This window comes from Hypanus sabinus, chromosome 1 (assembly GCF_030144855.1).
Source record: "Hypanus sabinus isolate sHypSab1 chromosome 1, sHypSab1.hap1, whole genome shotgun sequence".
In the NCBI taxonomy this organism is placed as follows: Eukaryota; Metazoa; Chordata; class Chondrichthyes; order Myliobatiformes; family Dasyatidae; genus Hypanus; species Hypanus sabinus.
The window spans coordinates 70955693-70974444 of record NC_082706.1 but is presented as its reverse complement, the minus strand read 5'-3'; the positions used below and the strand labels follow the sequence as shown (position 1 = coordinate 70974444).

The 18752-nt window shown below is 43.5% G+C and overlaps 1 protein-coding gene across 3 annotated transcripts in view; it reads left to right on the top strand.

Moving 5' to 3' along the window:
* The window catches only part of washc5 (WASH complex subunit 5), a 168921-nt gene extending 151425 nt beyond the window's left edge, over positions 1-17496 (top strand). For all 3 annotated transcript variants that reach the window (XM_059970802.1, XM_059970799.1, XM_059970791.1), the window contains 7 exons: positions 877-956; positions 2218-2321; positions 4331-4460; positions 6533-6629; positions 8733-8889; positions 10002-10089; positions 16983-17496. In XM_059970802.1, the coding sequence (XP_059826785.1) occupies positions 877-956; positions 2218-2321; positions 4331-4460; positions 6533-6629; positions 8733-8889; positions 10002-10089; positions 16983-17039 (713 nt within the window). In that variant the 3' untranslated portion in view covers positions 17040-17496. The remainder of the gene's footprint in view (positions 1-876; positions 957-2217; positions 2322-4330; positions 4461-6532; positions 6630-8732; positions 8890-10001; positions 10090-16982) is intronic.
* Positions 17497-18752: the final 1256 nt, after the last annotated feature.

Sequence of the window (18752 nt, the reverse complement as noted above, 5' to 3'; positions counted from 1 at the left end):
TGATATTGAGTGATAGGTTTTTATTATGGCATCACTCAGCCAGGTTTTCAATCTCTCTCCTATGTGCTGATTTGTCATCTTTGATTTGGCCAACGAAAGTGGTGTCATCAGCAAACTTCATTATGTTTGTGGAAGTTGCTTCTTATTCTGAGACTAAAGAGACCACACTTCTGACTTTTATATATTTTACAGTAGTCTGCTGATTAATTTACTGGCCTCTTAGCCAGAGTTCTGGCCCATTTATCCTGAAAGGAGTTCAGATCCCGGTGTCACTGCCAGGGGATTAAATTATATGACGATTTAATTTGATCTCATTTACAGTAGCCATAAAATGACAGTAAAGTTGTTATAAACCCATGAGTTTATTTGTATTCTCCATAGAAGGACATTTATTTGCCACATTCCTGTTTTTGCTTGCATGTGTCTCCAGGCCCGTCAGTTGAGTCCCCCTCCTGTTCTGGGGCATTGAGGGGGACTCAACTCTCCTAGTCTCACCCTTAATGGAAATTAGAACATCAATACCTTCCTACGTCAATGTTATGGTTGGAGTTCATCAACGCTTCTACAACCCATTCTATTCACTATAGAGGGGATTGGCTTATACTAATAACATTTCATGTTTAATATTTTCTCGCCTTTCTGAATCTGCCACAATAAAATTTCTGACGTGGACAGCTGACCCATGCTGTTATAGTCTGATCTTGTGAATCCATTTGCTTGTTACTTCAGAGGGAAAATAAGTGATCTTGTTTAGTTGAAAAATAATTAAGATATTAAATATACTGAATAAGTAGGAGTGGGGATGGGGAATAAGATCATAAACCTGTTATTTTTAGATGCCTTACCCTTACCTATTTTTCATTCCATCATCTTCAGCGAATGCCAGTAAAGTGTACACTGCTGCAGTGGCAAAAACCCAGAAGGTTTGGTCATCTTATTTGGATTCCATACTGAAGGTTTGTATCTGCAAGATATTATTATATTGAGATTTTGACTTAGTTTTGTGTTTTACATTAAATACTGTGTGACAGTGCCCTGGTTTTTGTCAGAGACATTGAAGTTCTCAGCAACAATGTGTTTAGACCCACTGACTCAATGATGTAGAAAAGCGGCCTACCTTTATTGGAAGCAAACAAAGACTAAATATTTTCTCAAAGGAGCAGATGAAAATAGCTGCCATGTTGCTGAGCTGATCATTGTACTTGTTACTCACCAGAAGTACCCATATACAAATCAAAATACAGGCGTGACGAAGCGTCTTAGCCTGTCTGCTCCTCTCCATAGCTGCTGCCTGACTTGCTGAGCCTTCTGGCATTGTGTGTGTGTGTGTGTGTCTGCCTGCCTGTCTGTCTGTCTCTGGATTTCCAGCATCTGCAGAATCTCGTGTTCACCAAACAGCTCATGCTGTCCTCGAGCAAGTCTCAGGCATTTTAATAGAACTTACTTCAGCTGTGCCTTGAGCTCGTCAGTCTGAGTGTAGACTCAAAACTGATCTTCAGAAGGTAACATTTCTCTGAGGGGAGTCATCCAGGACACTAGTTCAGGGGCAAAGGGATGACACCTTAATGGAGGCTTATAAGGGCTATGGCCCAAAACATTACCAGTTCATTCCTCTTCATAGGTGCTGCTGGAGTTTCTTAAGCATTTTGTGTGAATTGCTCTGGATTTCCTGCATCTGCAGAATCTCTTGTTTCTGAATTTTTAGTGAAATTTTTATATGGTGTAACCTCAATCCACAGGGTATCAATGCGGCAAGAAATTCACCGTGATGTTTGGTGTATGTACATGTTCAGCCTGGTATATGCAGTTTATACATACAAGAAGTGTAAAATAAGTTTATGGTTTATGTATAAGATGACTAAATTATTATGGAACACAAACGAGAAAATCTGTAGATGCTGGAAATCCAAGCAACCAACACAAGATGCTGAAGGAAATCAGCAGGGCTGGCAGCGTCTTTTGAAAAGTGTAAGCAGTCAACATTTCGGGTTGAGACCCTTCAGCTGAAATTATTAATGGAATTGACAATAATTTTAAAATATGGAATTCTGATTCCATAAATTCTTGGCTATCACTCATTAGGATTAATCTATTAAGGTTCTAATAAATTAATCTAGTGTACATCCATGAATACTTATTAGACAAGTACTACTTTAATCTGTTGTGTTGTAAGTTATGGGATTGACTGAAATCCTTTTGATTTATTTTGATGTGTAGGTGGGGCAGATGCAGATATTGAGACAGCAGATTGCCAATGAACTGAGTTACTCGTGCAAGTTTGACTCTAAGCATCTTGCTGCAGCATTGGAAAACCTCAACCAGTAAGAGCACTTCTTCAAGGTCAAGTTTGTTGTCATTCTACCATACACACGTATAGTTACCTACTGCCCTTTACGCTGCTGGTGTCAAGGCAGTAATGAAAGTCCTCCATCTCTTTGTGTGTCCTCCATCTCCACCTCCAGCTGAACCGCCCAACCTGGAGGACCGGTGGACCACTCTTAGTCTGGCTTCTACCCTTTGACCTGTTTGCAGTGGATGATCTCACTAAGAGTGAAAGCATAAAGCCCTGACTCCAGCCAGCATAGCTCTCCATGTCATAAAGGCACATAGGCCTCCAAACCTTAAGACAAGGTTGTGGTCCTCTTGGAGAAGACATGTCCACAACTAAACAAAACATTGTTCCACTAGGGTCAAGATGCAAGACATAGCACATATGGTCACACACAGCACATACGGTCACAGAATAAATTCAGCACAAGTCCCTAAGTGACATGGCCAGAAGATTGACAGGTTGACAAAAAATGTGAGGTGCATGTTAATGTAAGACAGTATGATGTCACTGTCACTATTATAATAAAACAAATATCGGATAAATTTTGGTTACTAAAAACTTTAGTCCTCAACACACAATATGCTATAGTGGCTCTGGTCTGAAAATAGTAACACGCATAATCTCTCTCCCCCCCCACCTATTTGGCTTATTGAGTCTGCTCCACCATTCAATCATGGCTGATCCTTTTTATTCCACTCTTCAGCTCCACTCACCGGCCTTCTGCCCGTAACCTTTGATGCCGTGTCCAATCAACAACCATTCTAGCTCTGCCTTAAATATACCCGAGCTGCCTGTGGTAATAAATTCCACAAATTCATCACCCTCTGGTTAAAGAAGTTTCTCCGCATCTCTGTTTTGAATCAATGCCCCTCTGTCCTGAAGCTGTACCTTCTTGTCTTAGACCCCAACCACCCCCACCACCATCTTTTCCACATTTACTCTGTCTAAGCCTTTCAACATTTGAAAGGTTACAGTGAGATCCGCCCCACATACTTCTAAATTCCAGTGAGTACAGACCCAGAACTATCAAACGTTCCTCATATGATAACCCTTTAATTCCTTGAATCATCCTTGTGAAACTCCTGTGAACTCTCTCTCGAATGCCAGCATATCTTTTCTAAGATGAGTCCAAAACAGTTTACAATACTAAAGGTGAGGCCTCACTAGTGCCTTATAGTGCATCACATCCTTGCTCTTGTATTCTAGATCTCTTGAAATGAATGCTAACATTGCATTTTCCTTCCTCACCACCGACTCAACCTGCAAGTTAACCTTTAGGGTGTTCTGCTCAAGGACGCCTGTGTCCCTTTGCATCTCAGATTTTTGGATTTTCTCCCCAGTACGGAAATAGTTTGCATTTATTTCTACTACTAAAGTGCATGACCATGCATTTTCCAACATTGTATTTCATTTGCCACTTTCTTACCCATTCCCCTAATCTTTCTTAAGTCCTACTGCAGCCTATGTGTTTCCTCAACACTACCTGCCCCCCACCAATCTTTTATCAACAAACAGCCAACATTTCAGGCCAAGACCCTTCAGCCCTGAAGCAGTGTCTTGGTCTGAAATGTCGACTGTTTATTTCCATGCATAGGTGCTGCCTGACCTGTTGAGTTCCTCCAGCATTTTGTGTCTGTTACTCTGGATTTGCAGCACCCACAGAACCTCTTGAGTTTGTGAGTTAATTGTCATATTTACCATTGAGTTACTTACAGGCATTAAAATCAGTAAATTCATTTTTAGTTTAAGATATCTTCACAGTGTTGTAGACTCATGGACTAGGGCAGTTTGCATCCAGCTACCTGCTTTTGAAGTGTATTTGCTGCCATTTTGAAATGTGGTCACAATTTGTGTGTTCTTAGAGTTCTGTTAACAGAAATGCAAGAATTCTTTACCTCCATGTGACGTTTCATTCAAACTTCTCAGGAGAAAAACAAGCTAAAACTAGAGGTATCTTAAATAGCTCCTTTTTAGGATGATTCTGTGTTTTCTGTACAGAGCGCTGTTGGCTGACGTTGAAGCACATTATCAGGACCCATCGTTACCGTATCCTAAAGATGATAACACACTGTTGTATGAAATCACAGCCTACATGGAGGCTGCAGGCATTCACAACCCTCTCAGTAAGGTATGCTTGTAGAGGAAATGGTCTGTTGAGTCAGTGAATATCCTCAACTTGTGGATTTTTGAACTGTGCCAGAATCGGAATCTGGTTTATTATGTTGTGTCGTTCTGTGTGACTGACAGTATATGTTGCATTGCTCTATGTCACTGACACTGTGTTCTGTGTGACTGACACTGTATGTTGTGTTGCTCTGTGTCACTGACTCTTACGTTCTGTGTCACTGATACGGTACGTTGTGTTTCTCTGTGTCACTGACACTGTTATGTTGTGTTCTGTATGACTGACTCTGTACGTTGTGTTGCTCTGTGTCACTAACACTATGTTGTGTTGCTGTGTCACTGACACTGTTATGTTGTTCTGTGTCACTGACACTGTACGTTGTGTTGCTCTGTGTCACTGACACTTTATGTTGTTCTGTGTCACTGACACTGTGTCGTGTTGTTCTGTGTCACTGACACTGTTATCTTATTCTGTGTCACTGACACTGTACGTTGTGTTGCTGTGTGTCACTGACACTGTTATGTTGCTCTGTGTCACTGACAGTGTCGTGTTGTTGTGTGTCACTGACACTTTGTTATGTTGTTCTGTGTCACTGACACTGTTATGTTGTTCTGTGTCACTGACAGTGTGTGTCGTGTTGTTCTGTGTCACTGACACTATGTTGTGTTGCTCTGTGTTAGCAATACAGTGCAATGCACAAAATACACTAAATAATCATAAAAACATAAATAGAGCAAAAATAGTGAGGTAGCATTCTGCTGTCTAATGGCTGAGGAGAAGAGGCTGTTCTTGAGTGTGTGTTTTCAGTCTCCTGTACCTTGTCTCTGATGGTAGCAGAAGAAAAGGGCATGTCCTGATTGGGGTCCTTAATGGTGGGTGCCAACTTGTTGAGGCACTGCCTCTTGACAGTGTCCTTGATGGTGGGGAGGCTCGTACCCATGATGGAGTCGGCCGAGTTTTCAACCCCCTGCAACTGTATCCAATCCTCCACAGTGTGATGCAGCCAGTTAGTATGCTCTCCAGACACTACTCTGCATTACACAGTATGTTTTATTTCTGGGGTAAGTTCATTCAATTGTACCTGTTTCATTGCTTCTGGTTTTGTTACACAAAGCTTTGCTCACTCATCATCCTAACAATAGTAAATTTTATTGCTCTTGGAGTTCTGCTATTATTCCCTTTTGATCCCTTCCTTCTACTTCTTTTCTGCAGCAAGGAAGATATAATCTGGTCGGGATAGATTAGAGGTAGAACGACTCTCACTTTGTTCTGTATTTAGGTACTGAGTGCACCTGTAAGTCTTCTGTACATTTACCCCCATTAGTCACCCTTCTTTGCAGACTCTGGGTTTGCGAAGTGGATGCAGAGGGAGATGCAAGGGCCTGTGTCACGTTTCATCCTGAGCTGCTGTGTGACAGCCCTGATCTACGGGCTGATCCCAGGGACACACACCAAGACGGACATCGATTGCTGCTGCCAGATTATCAGCTCAGTGAAAGGTGCCCTTTTGTCTGTCAGAAACTTGTTGACCTGGCAGCTCATCAAGATATCTGTAGAGGGAATGCAGCCAAGTTGTACTTGCTGAAGATTGCACTGAAACTCTGTGCAGCCATGGCAAGGTCTTAGTGGGAGAGGACCATGGTATAGGATGCTTCTTTTGCTGGATAGAGTGAAGAAGCCCTCTGATTATTGTAGTTGTGTACCACATGAGTGTCTACAGTTTGATTGGCTTTAAGGGATGTAATAAAACACTGCTTAACGCATGGACTAAGAATGGAGGAATGAATAGACGTTGAGTAATTTATTCTTGTAAATAATTTTGTTATGAATAAAGTTTATATAGTAAAAAAGATTACTTGTCTTTGTACCTTAATGTGGTTAAATTGAGGCTGATTGTTTCTGATGGGATGGAAATAATTCCAGCTGTGCATCCATATCCACTTGAATATTGAACTTTACACTTGGACTCTGTCAGTCTGTACCGTGGTGACGAAACGATCTTGCCTCATAGCTGTCACATAGACCTGATTTGTTTAAATTGAATTGTATATTGACTGGTTCTCTTTTGCTTCCAGATTTACATTACCACGAAGAGACTGCCGTATTTCCCAGTGGTGAATTTACTGTTTCTAATTTCTCAGTTACCAAAAGTGCAGTATGTTAAGAGCCAAGGTAATGCACTGTGTGTTGTATATAATGCACAAAGTATATTTGTAGTGTAGGTACGGAAATGTTTGTTGGCGTTCATGGTATGATATAGCAGAAAGATTTTTTTGCATTACAATTAAGATAATAAGCCTTGAATTATGACCTGAATTGCCTTTCTTATTCTGTTTGGGTTCTGATAGTTAATGCAGAGTAAGTTTTTTTTTCTCATTTACTCTTTTCTAATTTACTCCTTGATGTTAATGCTGTGTATTTTCTGGATAAGACTTTTGTGTTCCAGTTTTAACTATCTGAAAATGATCTGCAGTAAGCCACCACAGGCTTGTTGAGCTTTCTCAACTTCCATTTGGGAGTACAGTGAGCAGACAGGACAGGGTGGTGGGAGTGTGGGGGGGGGGGGGGGGGGGTTGCAGGTGATTTCATCCCAAAGAATTAGAATGCCAGCAACAAGAAGTGATAGTCTAGTGCAGAACACTGGTGCCAAGGGTTTCAACTCACACCAGTATAAGTTCATCTGTTTGATGCCCTTGTTCTTCAGTGCTTCTCCAAAAAAAAAATCAGGTGAGCTTCCAATTGTGCTTAAAAAAAATAGTGAAGTGAAATTAGATTCCAAAACTGGAGGCAAGAATCAACGTATCCAGCTCAAAGTCAAAGTGTGTATATGTCACCTTATGTTACCCTGAGATTAATTTTTTGCAGGTATTTACATAAAAATAAAGAAATACAATAGAATAAACACAGGCTGACAAGCAAATTGTTCAAATAACTATATAGATCATGGCCTGGATGGTGGGTTTCTTGATGCTGTTTACTAACTGTTGGCTCTGAAACTGGAAAAATTTTGCACTGTTTCCACTGTGCTTATAGAATAGGGAAGGAATTTAAGATTAAAATATATGGAGATGTTACCTGATGAAATGTTAAATGGAGTGTACCCCTTCTATCCCTAGATTTTGCTCACTGCCAGGTGATCTAGAACCATAGAACATTACAGCACAGAAACAGCCCTTTTGGCCCTTCTTGGCTGTGCCGAACCATTATTCTGCCCAGTCCCACTGACCTGCACCTGGCCCATATCCCTCTCCATACCTCTTATTCATGTACCTGTCCAAGTTTTTCTTAAATGTTAAAATTGAGCCCACATTTACCACTTCATCTGGCAGCTCATTCCACACTCCCACCACTCTCTGTGTGAAGAAGCCCCCCCCCCATGTTCCCTTTAAACTTTTCCCCCTTCACCCTTAACCCAAGTCCTCTGTTTTTTTTCTCCCCTAGCCTCAGTGGAAACAGCCTCCTTGCATTCACTCTATCTATATCCATCATAATTTTATATACCTCTATCAAGTCTCCTCTCATTCTTCTATGCTCCAGGAAATAAAGTCCTAATCTATTCAACCTTTCTCTGTAACTCAGTTTCTCAAGTCCCAGCAACATCCTTGTAAACCTTTTCTAGTTGAATAGTTGCAACAAAATGCAGCACATTAAGTGTATATTTTAAAAAAAACAGTTTGAGTTGCAATAAAGCATGAAAGTAGATGTCTGTGAGGCTTTTGTCTGTCAGAGACCATGGATATTGCATCCTAGATATCTAAATACACAGTACAATATGGAAAACAAGCTTTTGCCCATATAGCAAGCTTCCCCTTTTATGCATCTGATGAACCCAAAGGAACAGCTGAAGCCAATAGAGTTTGGCACCAGCTGCGCCACAGGAGTTGCCAGTCAGTGTTGAACAATGTAGGACTATCTCTGGACTTTTCCTTGCGGTTTACTCCCAAAACCTTCCCTGCCTTTGCCCCTTTTCCTGAAAGCAGAAATCTGGACTGTTACAGTTTGAATCTCAAGATAGTATATGGTATTGTATACTTACTCTGAATTTACCTTGGCTTTCAGTTTGAAATGAAAGCCTGATGAACATGGTGTAGATAAGATATTAGTAATACTCATTCAGCAGGTATTGAGCCAAACGGGTGAACAAAATATCTTGTCTGCAACTGTTGTTAGAAATTTATAGAAAATAGTTTCTTGTATTTGAGAAGATAATTTTTTTTCCCTCCAGTTTTGAAGTATATGGTGCTTTGTTATTCTGATCTCGGTTTGTGCTTGCAGGAATGGTATGTAGGAAATCCACAGATCCGATAGACTGGCCGCCGCTGGTCGTTGGACTTGTCACCCTTCTGAAGCAGTTCCACTCGCGATACACTGAGCATTTTCTAGCCCTGATAGGCCAGTTCGTTCGATCTGTAGTGGAGCAGTGTACTACCAGGTAAGAATTATTGGCATTGTGGAAGAGACATTCTGAAAACACGGACTTTGTGGGAGTTTTATCCCCAATTTGAATACAGCTATTCTAATAACAAAAGAAAGTTGTGGAATTGAGGCTGGCATTTGTGCCCTTTAATGGATGTGGAATTCATAAGACATAGGAGCAGAATGAGGCTATTCAACCAATTAAGTCTGCATCATGGCAGATTTATTATCCTCCTCAATCCCATTCTCATGCCTTCTCCCCATAACCTTTGACACCCTTCCTATTCAACAGCCTACCAACCTCCATATTAAATATACCCAATGATTTGTCCTCTACAGCCATCTGTAGCAACGAATTTCACAGATTCACCTTCCCCTAGCAAAAAAAAAATTCCTCCTCATCCCTGTCATAAAGGAACATCCTTGTATTCTAAGGCTTTGTCCTCTGGTCCTAGATTACCTGATATAGGAAATATCCTCTGAACATCCCTTCTAACTTGGTCTTTCAATATTCGATAGGTTTCAATGACATCCCCCCCATTCTTCTGGTAGCACAAGAGTAGAATGATCAAATGCTCCTCGTGCATTATCCCTTTCATTCTCAGAATCAGTCTTGTGAATCCCCTCTTGACCTTGTCTGATGCCAGCAGACCTTATTTTAGGTAAGGAGGCCAAAACTGGTCACAAGTGCGGTCTGACCAATGTCTTATAAAGCCTCAGCATTACATCTTAGCTTTTATATTCTAGTTCTCTGGAAATGAAGGCATTCGCCTTCCTTACCACTGACTCAACCTGCAAGTTAACCTTCAATGGAATCCGACATGAGGACTCCAAGTCTGTTTGCACCTCTGATTTCTGAATTTTCTCCATTTAGAAAATAGTCTACTGTATGCTTTTATTCCTTCTACCAAAGTGCGTGATCATACACTTCCCTACACTATATTCCATCTGCCATTTCTTTGCCCATTCTCCTAATCTAAGTCCTCTGCAGCCTCCCTGCTTCCTGAACACTACCTGCCCCTCCACCTACTTCCATATCATCTACAAACTTGGCTGCATTTGTATTAAATGAGTGATATATCATCTTTAACTAAATTGTCTTTCCACCTTTCTCTTTTGTTTGTTTAGTCAGAAGATTCCCGAGATGCCAGCTGATGCTGTAGCTGCCCTGATGTTCTTGGAAAATTATGTTTATTATACTAAACTACCCAGAAAGGTGAGGAAATGCTCCTTTACATTAATGGTGTAATGCAGCAAGAAGATGTTTTATTAGATCACAATTAAGGTAATAAGCCTTGAATTATGGACTTCTCCGAATTACCTTTCATTTTTTGTTTGGGTTTCAATGATTAATGCAGAATGTTATAATTTTCAGCACCAGCACAGCAATTTTGGGAGCTCACTTGTAGCACTGAAAGAGGCCACTTGGATTAAATTTATTTATCCAATGTACATCAAAACACATAGTGAAATGCCGTTTTGTGTCAATGGCCCAAGGCTGTGCTGGGGTCAAGCTGATCAAGATCAAGCTGAAGTGCTTTAGCATGGAAGTGCTTGGTCTTGGGTTTGCGGTTAGTACAATTGCTTTACAACACCACCAGGGTTCAATTCCCATCACTGATTGTAAGGAGTTTGTATGTTCTTCCTGTGACCAACCCATGAGCTTCCTCTGGGTGCTCCGGTTACATCCCATGTTCCAAAGATGTATGGTTAGTGAAACAGATTAGATCAATAGGCCACATGCGCATTTACCTCATTCTGGCAATCAATCCAATATGGTTCATCCCTTCTTTTTGCACGGGGTTTCAAATACACATTTTCACCTCAGCAGGCCCAATTCATCACTCCCACACTAAGCTGCCCAGTATGTACCATAGCTAACATCACTCAGTACAGATGTTTAACACTACTCCTCCATTGTGGTTCTTGCTCCATGCATACATAACAGGTAGGGTTAGTGGGCATGCTCTGTTGGAACTGGAACCATGGCGACTCTTGCAGGCTGCCATCAGGATACTGAAATCTTATTTCAAATGTTAATCCAGTTCTTTTTCAATGCCATGATTGATCAGCCTGCTGTTAAACTTTTAAATATATTTCAGATTTTATTCATTCAAAGTTTTTCCTTCTGTCACTATGCTTCATTTGCCTTCATTCAATGTTGTCTGTTCCCACTGGCAGGAGGTTGAGAAATGGTATCACCAGGCACTCACAATCTACATGTGTCTAAGATCCCTCTCACCTCCTCTGTTCCAAGGAATGCACCCCAACCTCACTCTGCCTGCAGAACCTTTGAAAACTCCTCCCTTGTTACAAGGACGTGGCGGTGGAATGAACCCAAGTGCTGAACACGGGCGCGGAGGCCAAGTGGGGTGGCGTTCCAGTTGTAGCGAGCGTGGAATTGGTGCCAAGGGAGTCTTTACCTGGTGTCTTGGTTTTAGTAGAGAATTGAGGAACGATGCTAGACTAGAACTGATAGTTCTAAGAACCATGGATCGAGGTTACTCATACATGAGTCTACCAATGAACTGGCAACTCCTTGTTGTGGTGACAGGGTTTTTATCCTGCATTTGCTGATGGAAAGCAGGTGTTTGTAGTTAGTGGAACCTGGGAATGCTTGGGAACTAAACGAGGGGATTGAGGCCCAATTCCTGAGGAAAATAGCCAGGTGGGCAATTGCCAGAAGGGACCGTGACAGTACCCCTCCCTCAACAGGAGCCTCCAGGCGATCCTCCATCCTCCTGGATGAGGGAAGTGTCTAGGATGAAGGAGCAGGGAACCCAGGAACGCTCTTCTGGACTGTACCCTTCCCAGTCTACCAGGTATTGGAGACCCCTGCCCCTATGGCGCACATCCAGTAGTCTTCGGGCGGTGTATGCCAGATGGTGGGGGAGTCTCAGCCGGGGGACACAAGGAGCTGACAGAAACTGGCTTTAACTAGGACACATGAAAAGTTGGGTGGATGCGTATGGACCTTGGCAGTTTTAGGTGGACCGCTGTGGGATTGATGACCCTTTCAACTTTGAATGGTCCCAGGAAGCGAGGGGCGAGTTTCCTATGTTTGTTTTTGAGTGTGATGTCCCTGGAGGAAAGCCACACCATCTGCCCAGGTTGGTACTCCAGCACCAGAGTCCTGTGTTGGTGGGTTGCCTTCTTATTTCGATCTTTTGATCTGAGTAGGGCTGTGTGTATTTCCTCCCAAATCTTAAGGCACTGATCAATGTGGTCCCGAACCGACAGTACCGCAGTCTCCTCTTGCGCGGGGAACAGCAGGGGTTGCTACCTAGCACTCGAACGGAGACCTCCAAATGGCAGAGCTCACCAGGGAGTTGTGGGCGTACTCAACCCACGGGAGGTGGTCGCTTCAGGTTGACAGGTTGTTTGCCGTTACACAACGTAGCGTCGCCTCCAGATCTTGGTTGACCCGTTCCGTCTGCCCGTTTGTCTGGGGGTGGAAGCCGGATGACAGGCTGGCTGTTGCTCCTAGGGATCGACAGAAGGCCTTCCATACCTGCATGACGAACTGCAGACCTCGATCAGAGATAGTGTCCGCGGGGATTCTGTGGAGGCGGAAGACATGGCGGACGAGAAGATCTGCGGTTTCTTGAGAGGAAGGGAGTTTAGGGAGGGCCACAAAGTGCACTGCCTTGGAGAATCGGTCTACCACAGTGAGGACAGTGGTGTTTCTGCGGGAAGGGGGTAGACCGGTGACAAAGTCTAGGGTGATGTGTGACCAGGGACAGGTAGGGGATGAAGTAGACCCGCAGGAGGTCGATGAGAGACCTTAACCCAGGCACAGATGGAACAAGCCGGGTGTCCCCTTCCTTGGGCCTCCACCAAACATGCTTCCTCAGGAGAGCCAGGGTCCGATCACTCCCGGGGTGGCAGGTGAACCGGGATGTGTGCCCCTATTGGAGAACCTGAGACCTGATGGAGATGGGCATGTACAGACGATTGCCGGGTCTGTTGGCGGGGTCGGGGTTGTCCCGCTGGGCTTCCTTTACTTTAGCCTCGATCTCCCAAGAGAGGGTGGCCACCACGCAGGGTGGTGGGAGGATAGTCTCGGGACTGGAAATGTCATCCTTGGAGTCATGCTGGCAGGATAACGTGTCCGGCTTCCGGTTCTTGGATCCTGGATAGTACGCGAGGGTAAACTTGAACCGCCCAAAAAACAATGTCCAACGGGCCTGACGGGCCAGCTTCTTGTGATCAGTCCATACCACAAACAGGTGTTCTGCTCCCTCCAACCAGTGCCTCCATTCTATCAATACTAGTTTGGCCACCAGTAGTTCCTGATTCCCCACGTTGTAATTCCGCTCGGCGGGGGACAGTCGGCGAGATTAGAAGGCGCAGGGGTGAAACTTTTTGTCCGAACTTGCCCATTGGGATAGGACCGCTACCACCCCGGAGACAGAGGTGTTTACCTCAATGATGAATTGATGGGATGGGTCCAGATGGACCAGGATGGGAGCGGTGGTGGAACGCCTCTTTAGGTCAGTGAATGCTGTGTCAGCTTCGGAGTCCCAGCAAAACGATGTGGTAGGTGAGGTAAGCCGGGTAAAGGGGGCTGCCACTCGACTGTAGTCTCTGATGAATCTGCGGTGGAAGTTTGCAAACCCCGGGAATGGTTGAAATTGTTTGCGTGTCGTGGGTCTAGTAGGCCATTCCTCCACTGCCCGGATCTTCTCAGGGTCTGCTTTAACCTGCCCACTTTCAATGATATAGCCTCGGAAGCTGACCGAAGGGACGCATTTTTCCACCTTTGCGAATAACTGGTTTTCCCACAGTCTCTGGAGGACTTGACAGACATGGTGTACGTGTTCTTGGGGGCTGCTAGAAAATATTAGGATATCATCAAGGTAAACAAATACGAACCGATTGATAAAGTCCCTCAGTATGTCATTGATTAGGGTTTGGAAAACAGCGGGAGCATTGGTGAGGCCAGACGGCATGACCAAATATCCAAAGTGGCCCAGAGGTGTATTGAAGGCCATCTTCCATTCGTCCCCCTCCCTCATCCTGACTAAATGGTAGGTGTTGCGAAGGTACAGCTTTGAGAAGATGGTGGCTCCATGCAGGGGTTCAAATGCCGAACTAATGAGGGGTAGAGGTTACTAGTTCTTAACTGTTATATTATTTAGGCCTCAGTAGTCAATGCAAGGGTGAAGCGCCCATCCTTTTCTACAAAAAAGAAACTGGCGCCTACCGGGGATGATGAAGGTCTGATAATGCCCGCCGCGGGGGACTTGCTGATGTACTTCTCCGTGGCCTCTCTCTCCGGTTCGAATAGGTTAAAAAGGCGACTGGTGGGTAGCGGGGCCCCAGGGCGAAGGTCGATGGCACAATCATATGGGCGGTGTGGAGGCAGGGAAAGCGCCTGTTGTTTACTGAACACCTGTCCCAAGTCATGGTACTCTGTGGGGACGCGGGACGTTCCAAAACAGGCAGGGTTGTGGTAGCTTCTCTGGGAGATGGGGCCGACCGCAGATTGTTGGCTTGGCAAGATGTGTTCCATTTGGCTATCCTCCCGGTGGACCAGTCGATATGGGGATTGTGTTGGGTCAGCCATGGATACCCTAGAACTTCCAGGGCTTGAGGTGAATGAATGAGACTGAATCGTATCTCCTCCTGATGGTTGCCAGATAGGATCAAGGTCAGGGGTGACATAGAGTGGGTCACCGGAGCCAGCAGTTTTCCGTCCAGGGCCCGGGCCTCCAGGGGGGTGGTTAGCGGCTCGCGAGGTAATCCAGCCTGGGTGGCTATCTCTTCGTCCAGCAGATCGCCCTCAGCACCAGAATCCACTAAAGCAGATAGGGACAGGGACTGTTGTTAGTAATTCACGGTTGCCGGGATCTGCATCCGAGTCTGGGGTACTGAAAGGAGTATCATTCGGCTCACCAGAGCTCCCTTTCTCACTGGTGAGTCCTCCCTTTTGGCCGCTGAGGACAGGTATCCCAGAAATGTCCTGGCTGGCCACAATAGGAAAATCCCCAGCTCTCCACCTCCGAGTTTGTTCGGCTGGGGAGAGACGGTTCCGTTCTGGCTGCATCGGTTCCTCCCCCAAGGGGGTGGGGACAGTCGTAGCAGGACTCACACTGCGAGCGGCTGGGGAAGGGGAGCTGGCTGAGACTGATAAGGTGGACTGTGGGCTTCCCCGAGGAGCGACTGGTTCTCTCTCTCTGACGCTCCTGAAGTCGATAATCTAATCGAATGGCTAGCGAGATCAGAGAGTCCAGACAGTCCGTGTCGTTCCTCGCGGCCAACTCATCCTTTATCTTGTCTGAGAGGCCCTGTGGAAACACCTCCCGTGGGGCCTCGTCATTCCACCCGGAGTCTGTGGCTAAGGTCCGGAACTCGATGGAATACCTGGCCACACTTCGCGAAGCCTTACAAAGAGTAAGCAACCGTTTCGTGGCGTCCTTACCGTGAATGGATTGTTCGAAGACTTTCCCCATTTCAGTGACAAAGGAGGAGAAGGAGGAACAAACCTCTGGTCGGTTGTCCCATATCGCGGTTGCCCAAGCCAAGGCATCTCCTTGTAACAGCCCCATGATGTACCCAATCTTAGATTTATTGGAAGTGTAGGTACATGGCTACAGCTCAAAGACCAGGGAGAATTGAAAAAGGAAGGCCTGGCACCTACCTAGGTACCCGGCATAGGGTTCAGGCTCAGGTACATTCAGCTCTCGAGGGGATTTACCTGGTTTAAGTTACTATATGATGTAGTTACTAATAAAATAGTGTTTTAACAGCAAAACCAGACTCCAGGTGTGTTCACTTGCTACTGATACTGTTACAGGGTTGCGCGTATGCAGCAGACCACAGTTGCAGAGTCTGTTTAGCTGGTATGGGAACCCAGCGGCCGCACAGTCAGTTCAGCATGGAGGGGAATAAAGCCTCCTGCAGTAGTCAGCTGAACCGTGGTTTGTCCTTTGCCATCCTTTGATCTTTTTAATCTGCTTGGCACTTAAATCAGCTAAGCATTGGTTAGTTTTTTGCTGTTGAGTCTGCACCCTGCCACTTTGATCCAACCCAAAGATTAAATCTGGTTCCAAGTCCACATCAGCAGTGATTTCTGTGGCCATACCTGCATTCTTGAGAGTCCAGTTCCCCAAATCTTTCAGGATACTGCAAAAATGCCAATTCATGCAGATGGTTCAAAATCAGTTCCTAAAGGAAATTACAGGATGCAGATTGAACTGATAGTAGTCCAGAAAAGGCAGAATTAATAGAATAGTTAGTATTTTTGTTTGCTGCCCATAAAATGTCACTGTGTCTCACCAGCACCAGCTTTCCCACCTTGTTTGTGCCTAGATAAGAGTTTCTTAAATGTCCCTAATGTATCTGCACCTACTTTCACCCCAGCAGTGTGTCCACATACACCACTCTCTGTATAAGGAGCTTACTTCTAATATCCCCCTATACTTTCCTTTAATCACCTTAAAATTATACCCCTTTTATTAGCCATTTCCAGCTGGGAAAAAGTCTCTGGCTATCCTCGAGATCTGTGCTTCTTACAATCTTACACACTTCTATCAGGTCACCTTTCATTCTCCATTGCTCCAAAGAGACAAGCCCCTGCTCGCTGAACCTGTCCTCAAGACGTGCCCTCTCAACCAGGCTGTATCCTGATACATCTTTTCTGCACCCTCTCGAAAGCTTCCACATCCTTCTTGATTTGAGGCAACCAGAACTGAACACATTACTCCAAGTATGGTCTAAACAGGAGTTGTAATATTATCTCACAGTTCAGTTGTAATATTACCTCACAGTTCTTGAACTCAGTTTCCTGACTAATGAAAGTCCAATGCACCATACCCTTCTTAACCACCAACTTTGAAGGGTCTGTGGACTTGGGCTTCAAGATCACTGAGTTGCTCCACAATATCAAGGATCTTTCCATTAGCCTGGTATTCTGCCTTCAAATTTAATCTTCCAAAGTGAATCACATCTTTCCTAAAGTATGATTCCCAGAAAAGGACCACACAGCAGTGGTGATTGTCCTCAGGTTTTGTATATTGCAAAATATTGAGAAGTGCTGCCAATTCACGTTATTGTTCTGGTGCTCATGTAATGATCTGATTACTATTGCTGCTCTTTTCATGCCAGGTTGTGGAAGCACATATCCCTAGTTTCATCTTTGATGAGTTCAGGACAATTCTATAACGCTGCCTGGAAAGAAGATACAACTCTGCAAAGAAGTGAAGTGGAGTAAATACTAACATCTGAAATGCTGGAATCTTTTTGTTAATAATCCTGTCTTGGTCAGTACTAAAGTACTATAAGAGTGAAGTTCCTCTTGTAGAGAATTTTAATTAAAAGGTCTGAATATAAAATTAATTTTTGTACCTGCATTGACTAGGTAATATTATCTGCTGAACCCTCCAAGTAGATAGGTACAGCTATAGAACCTTTATAACCCAAGTTTTGTTTCTAATAACATGTAAAAAAAAGGTTTATTTGAAGTATTAGCAAAAATTTAATGCTGTTAATGTATTGCATTCTGGTGAATTGTACATTATCAAAATCTGTTTGAAATATTACTATTTGTATTTAATTAAAGACTGGAACTTCAACAAATTTGAATGAGATTACCTTGTTTATAAAGTCCTGATGAAGGGTCTTGGCCAAAAGTGTTGACTGCTTATTCCTCTCCAATGATGCTGCCTGACCTTATGAGTTAGGACATAGAACAATACAACAATAGGGGACTTGATAGTTAGGGGGTCAGATAGGTGATTCTGTGGGTGCAGTCAGGAGACCCGGATGGTAGTTTGCCTCCCGGGTGCCAGGGTCCGGGATGGTTTTTTTTGTAATTTTTTTTATTATTGAAGTTCATCAAACAAACATTTTCATAAGATGTATTTCAGACATTGTACATATATATCACAAAATCTCCACAAAGTATTTATCTGGGGTATACACTTACAAAAAAGAGTGGAAAGGAAAAACAAGCAAAAGGAAAGAACTATGTACAAGCAGGGAGTGATTCTTTTTTAACAACAGATTCATTGATTTGTGAGAATAAAATCAGGCCTGTGAGGCATTATGTAGTGAAACCATTTTTCCCAGTATGAATTAAATTGTTCCAGCTTATGATTAACAGATGCTGTTATCACCTCCGTTTTGTAAATGTCCATTGTAATTTCCATCCATGTATTTAAAGTTAGGCTCTCCTGTGATAACCATTTCCTAGTAAGAGTCTTTTTCCCAGCCACCAACAGTATATTCATTATATATTTATCTCTTTTCAACCATTCTTGAGGTATATATCCAAAAGATATGGTCTTATTCTCCAAGGGTATTTCACATTTAAAGATGTCTTGTAGGGCATTTTGTATTCCCCTCCAATAGTTTTTGATAACAGGGCAGTCCCAAAAAATATGATAATGATTTGCATTTCGATTTCCACAATTTCTCCAGCAAACAGGGAGGTCACTACCATAATGGGATTTCTGAGACGGTGTAATAAAATATCTTATCAAGTTTTTCCATCCAAACTCCCTCCATTTCTGTGAACTGGTACACTTCCATTGATACCTCCATATTGTTGTCCATTCTTCCTCAGATATAATTATCCCTCCTTCCTTCTCCCATTTTGTTTTAATATATGAAGTCAAATGTGTTTTAAGATTTGACAACCCCTTATACATGTTTGAAATGATTCTGCTACCATTATCTGAATTATATGCTTTTCTAAAGAGCTCTATCAAGCATGTATTTGCCTTGGTTACACTTTTAAGCGTCTTATTAACATATTGTCGCATCTGTAAATACTGATTAAAAATCTTGTTTTTCTAATAAGTGTTCCTCTTTAAGCATTTCAAAACTGAACAGTGTTCCTTCTTTTGTTATGTTGCAAAGAACTGTTATTCCTTT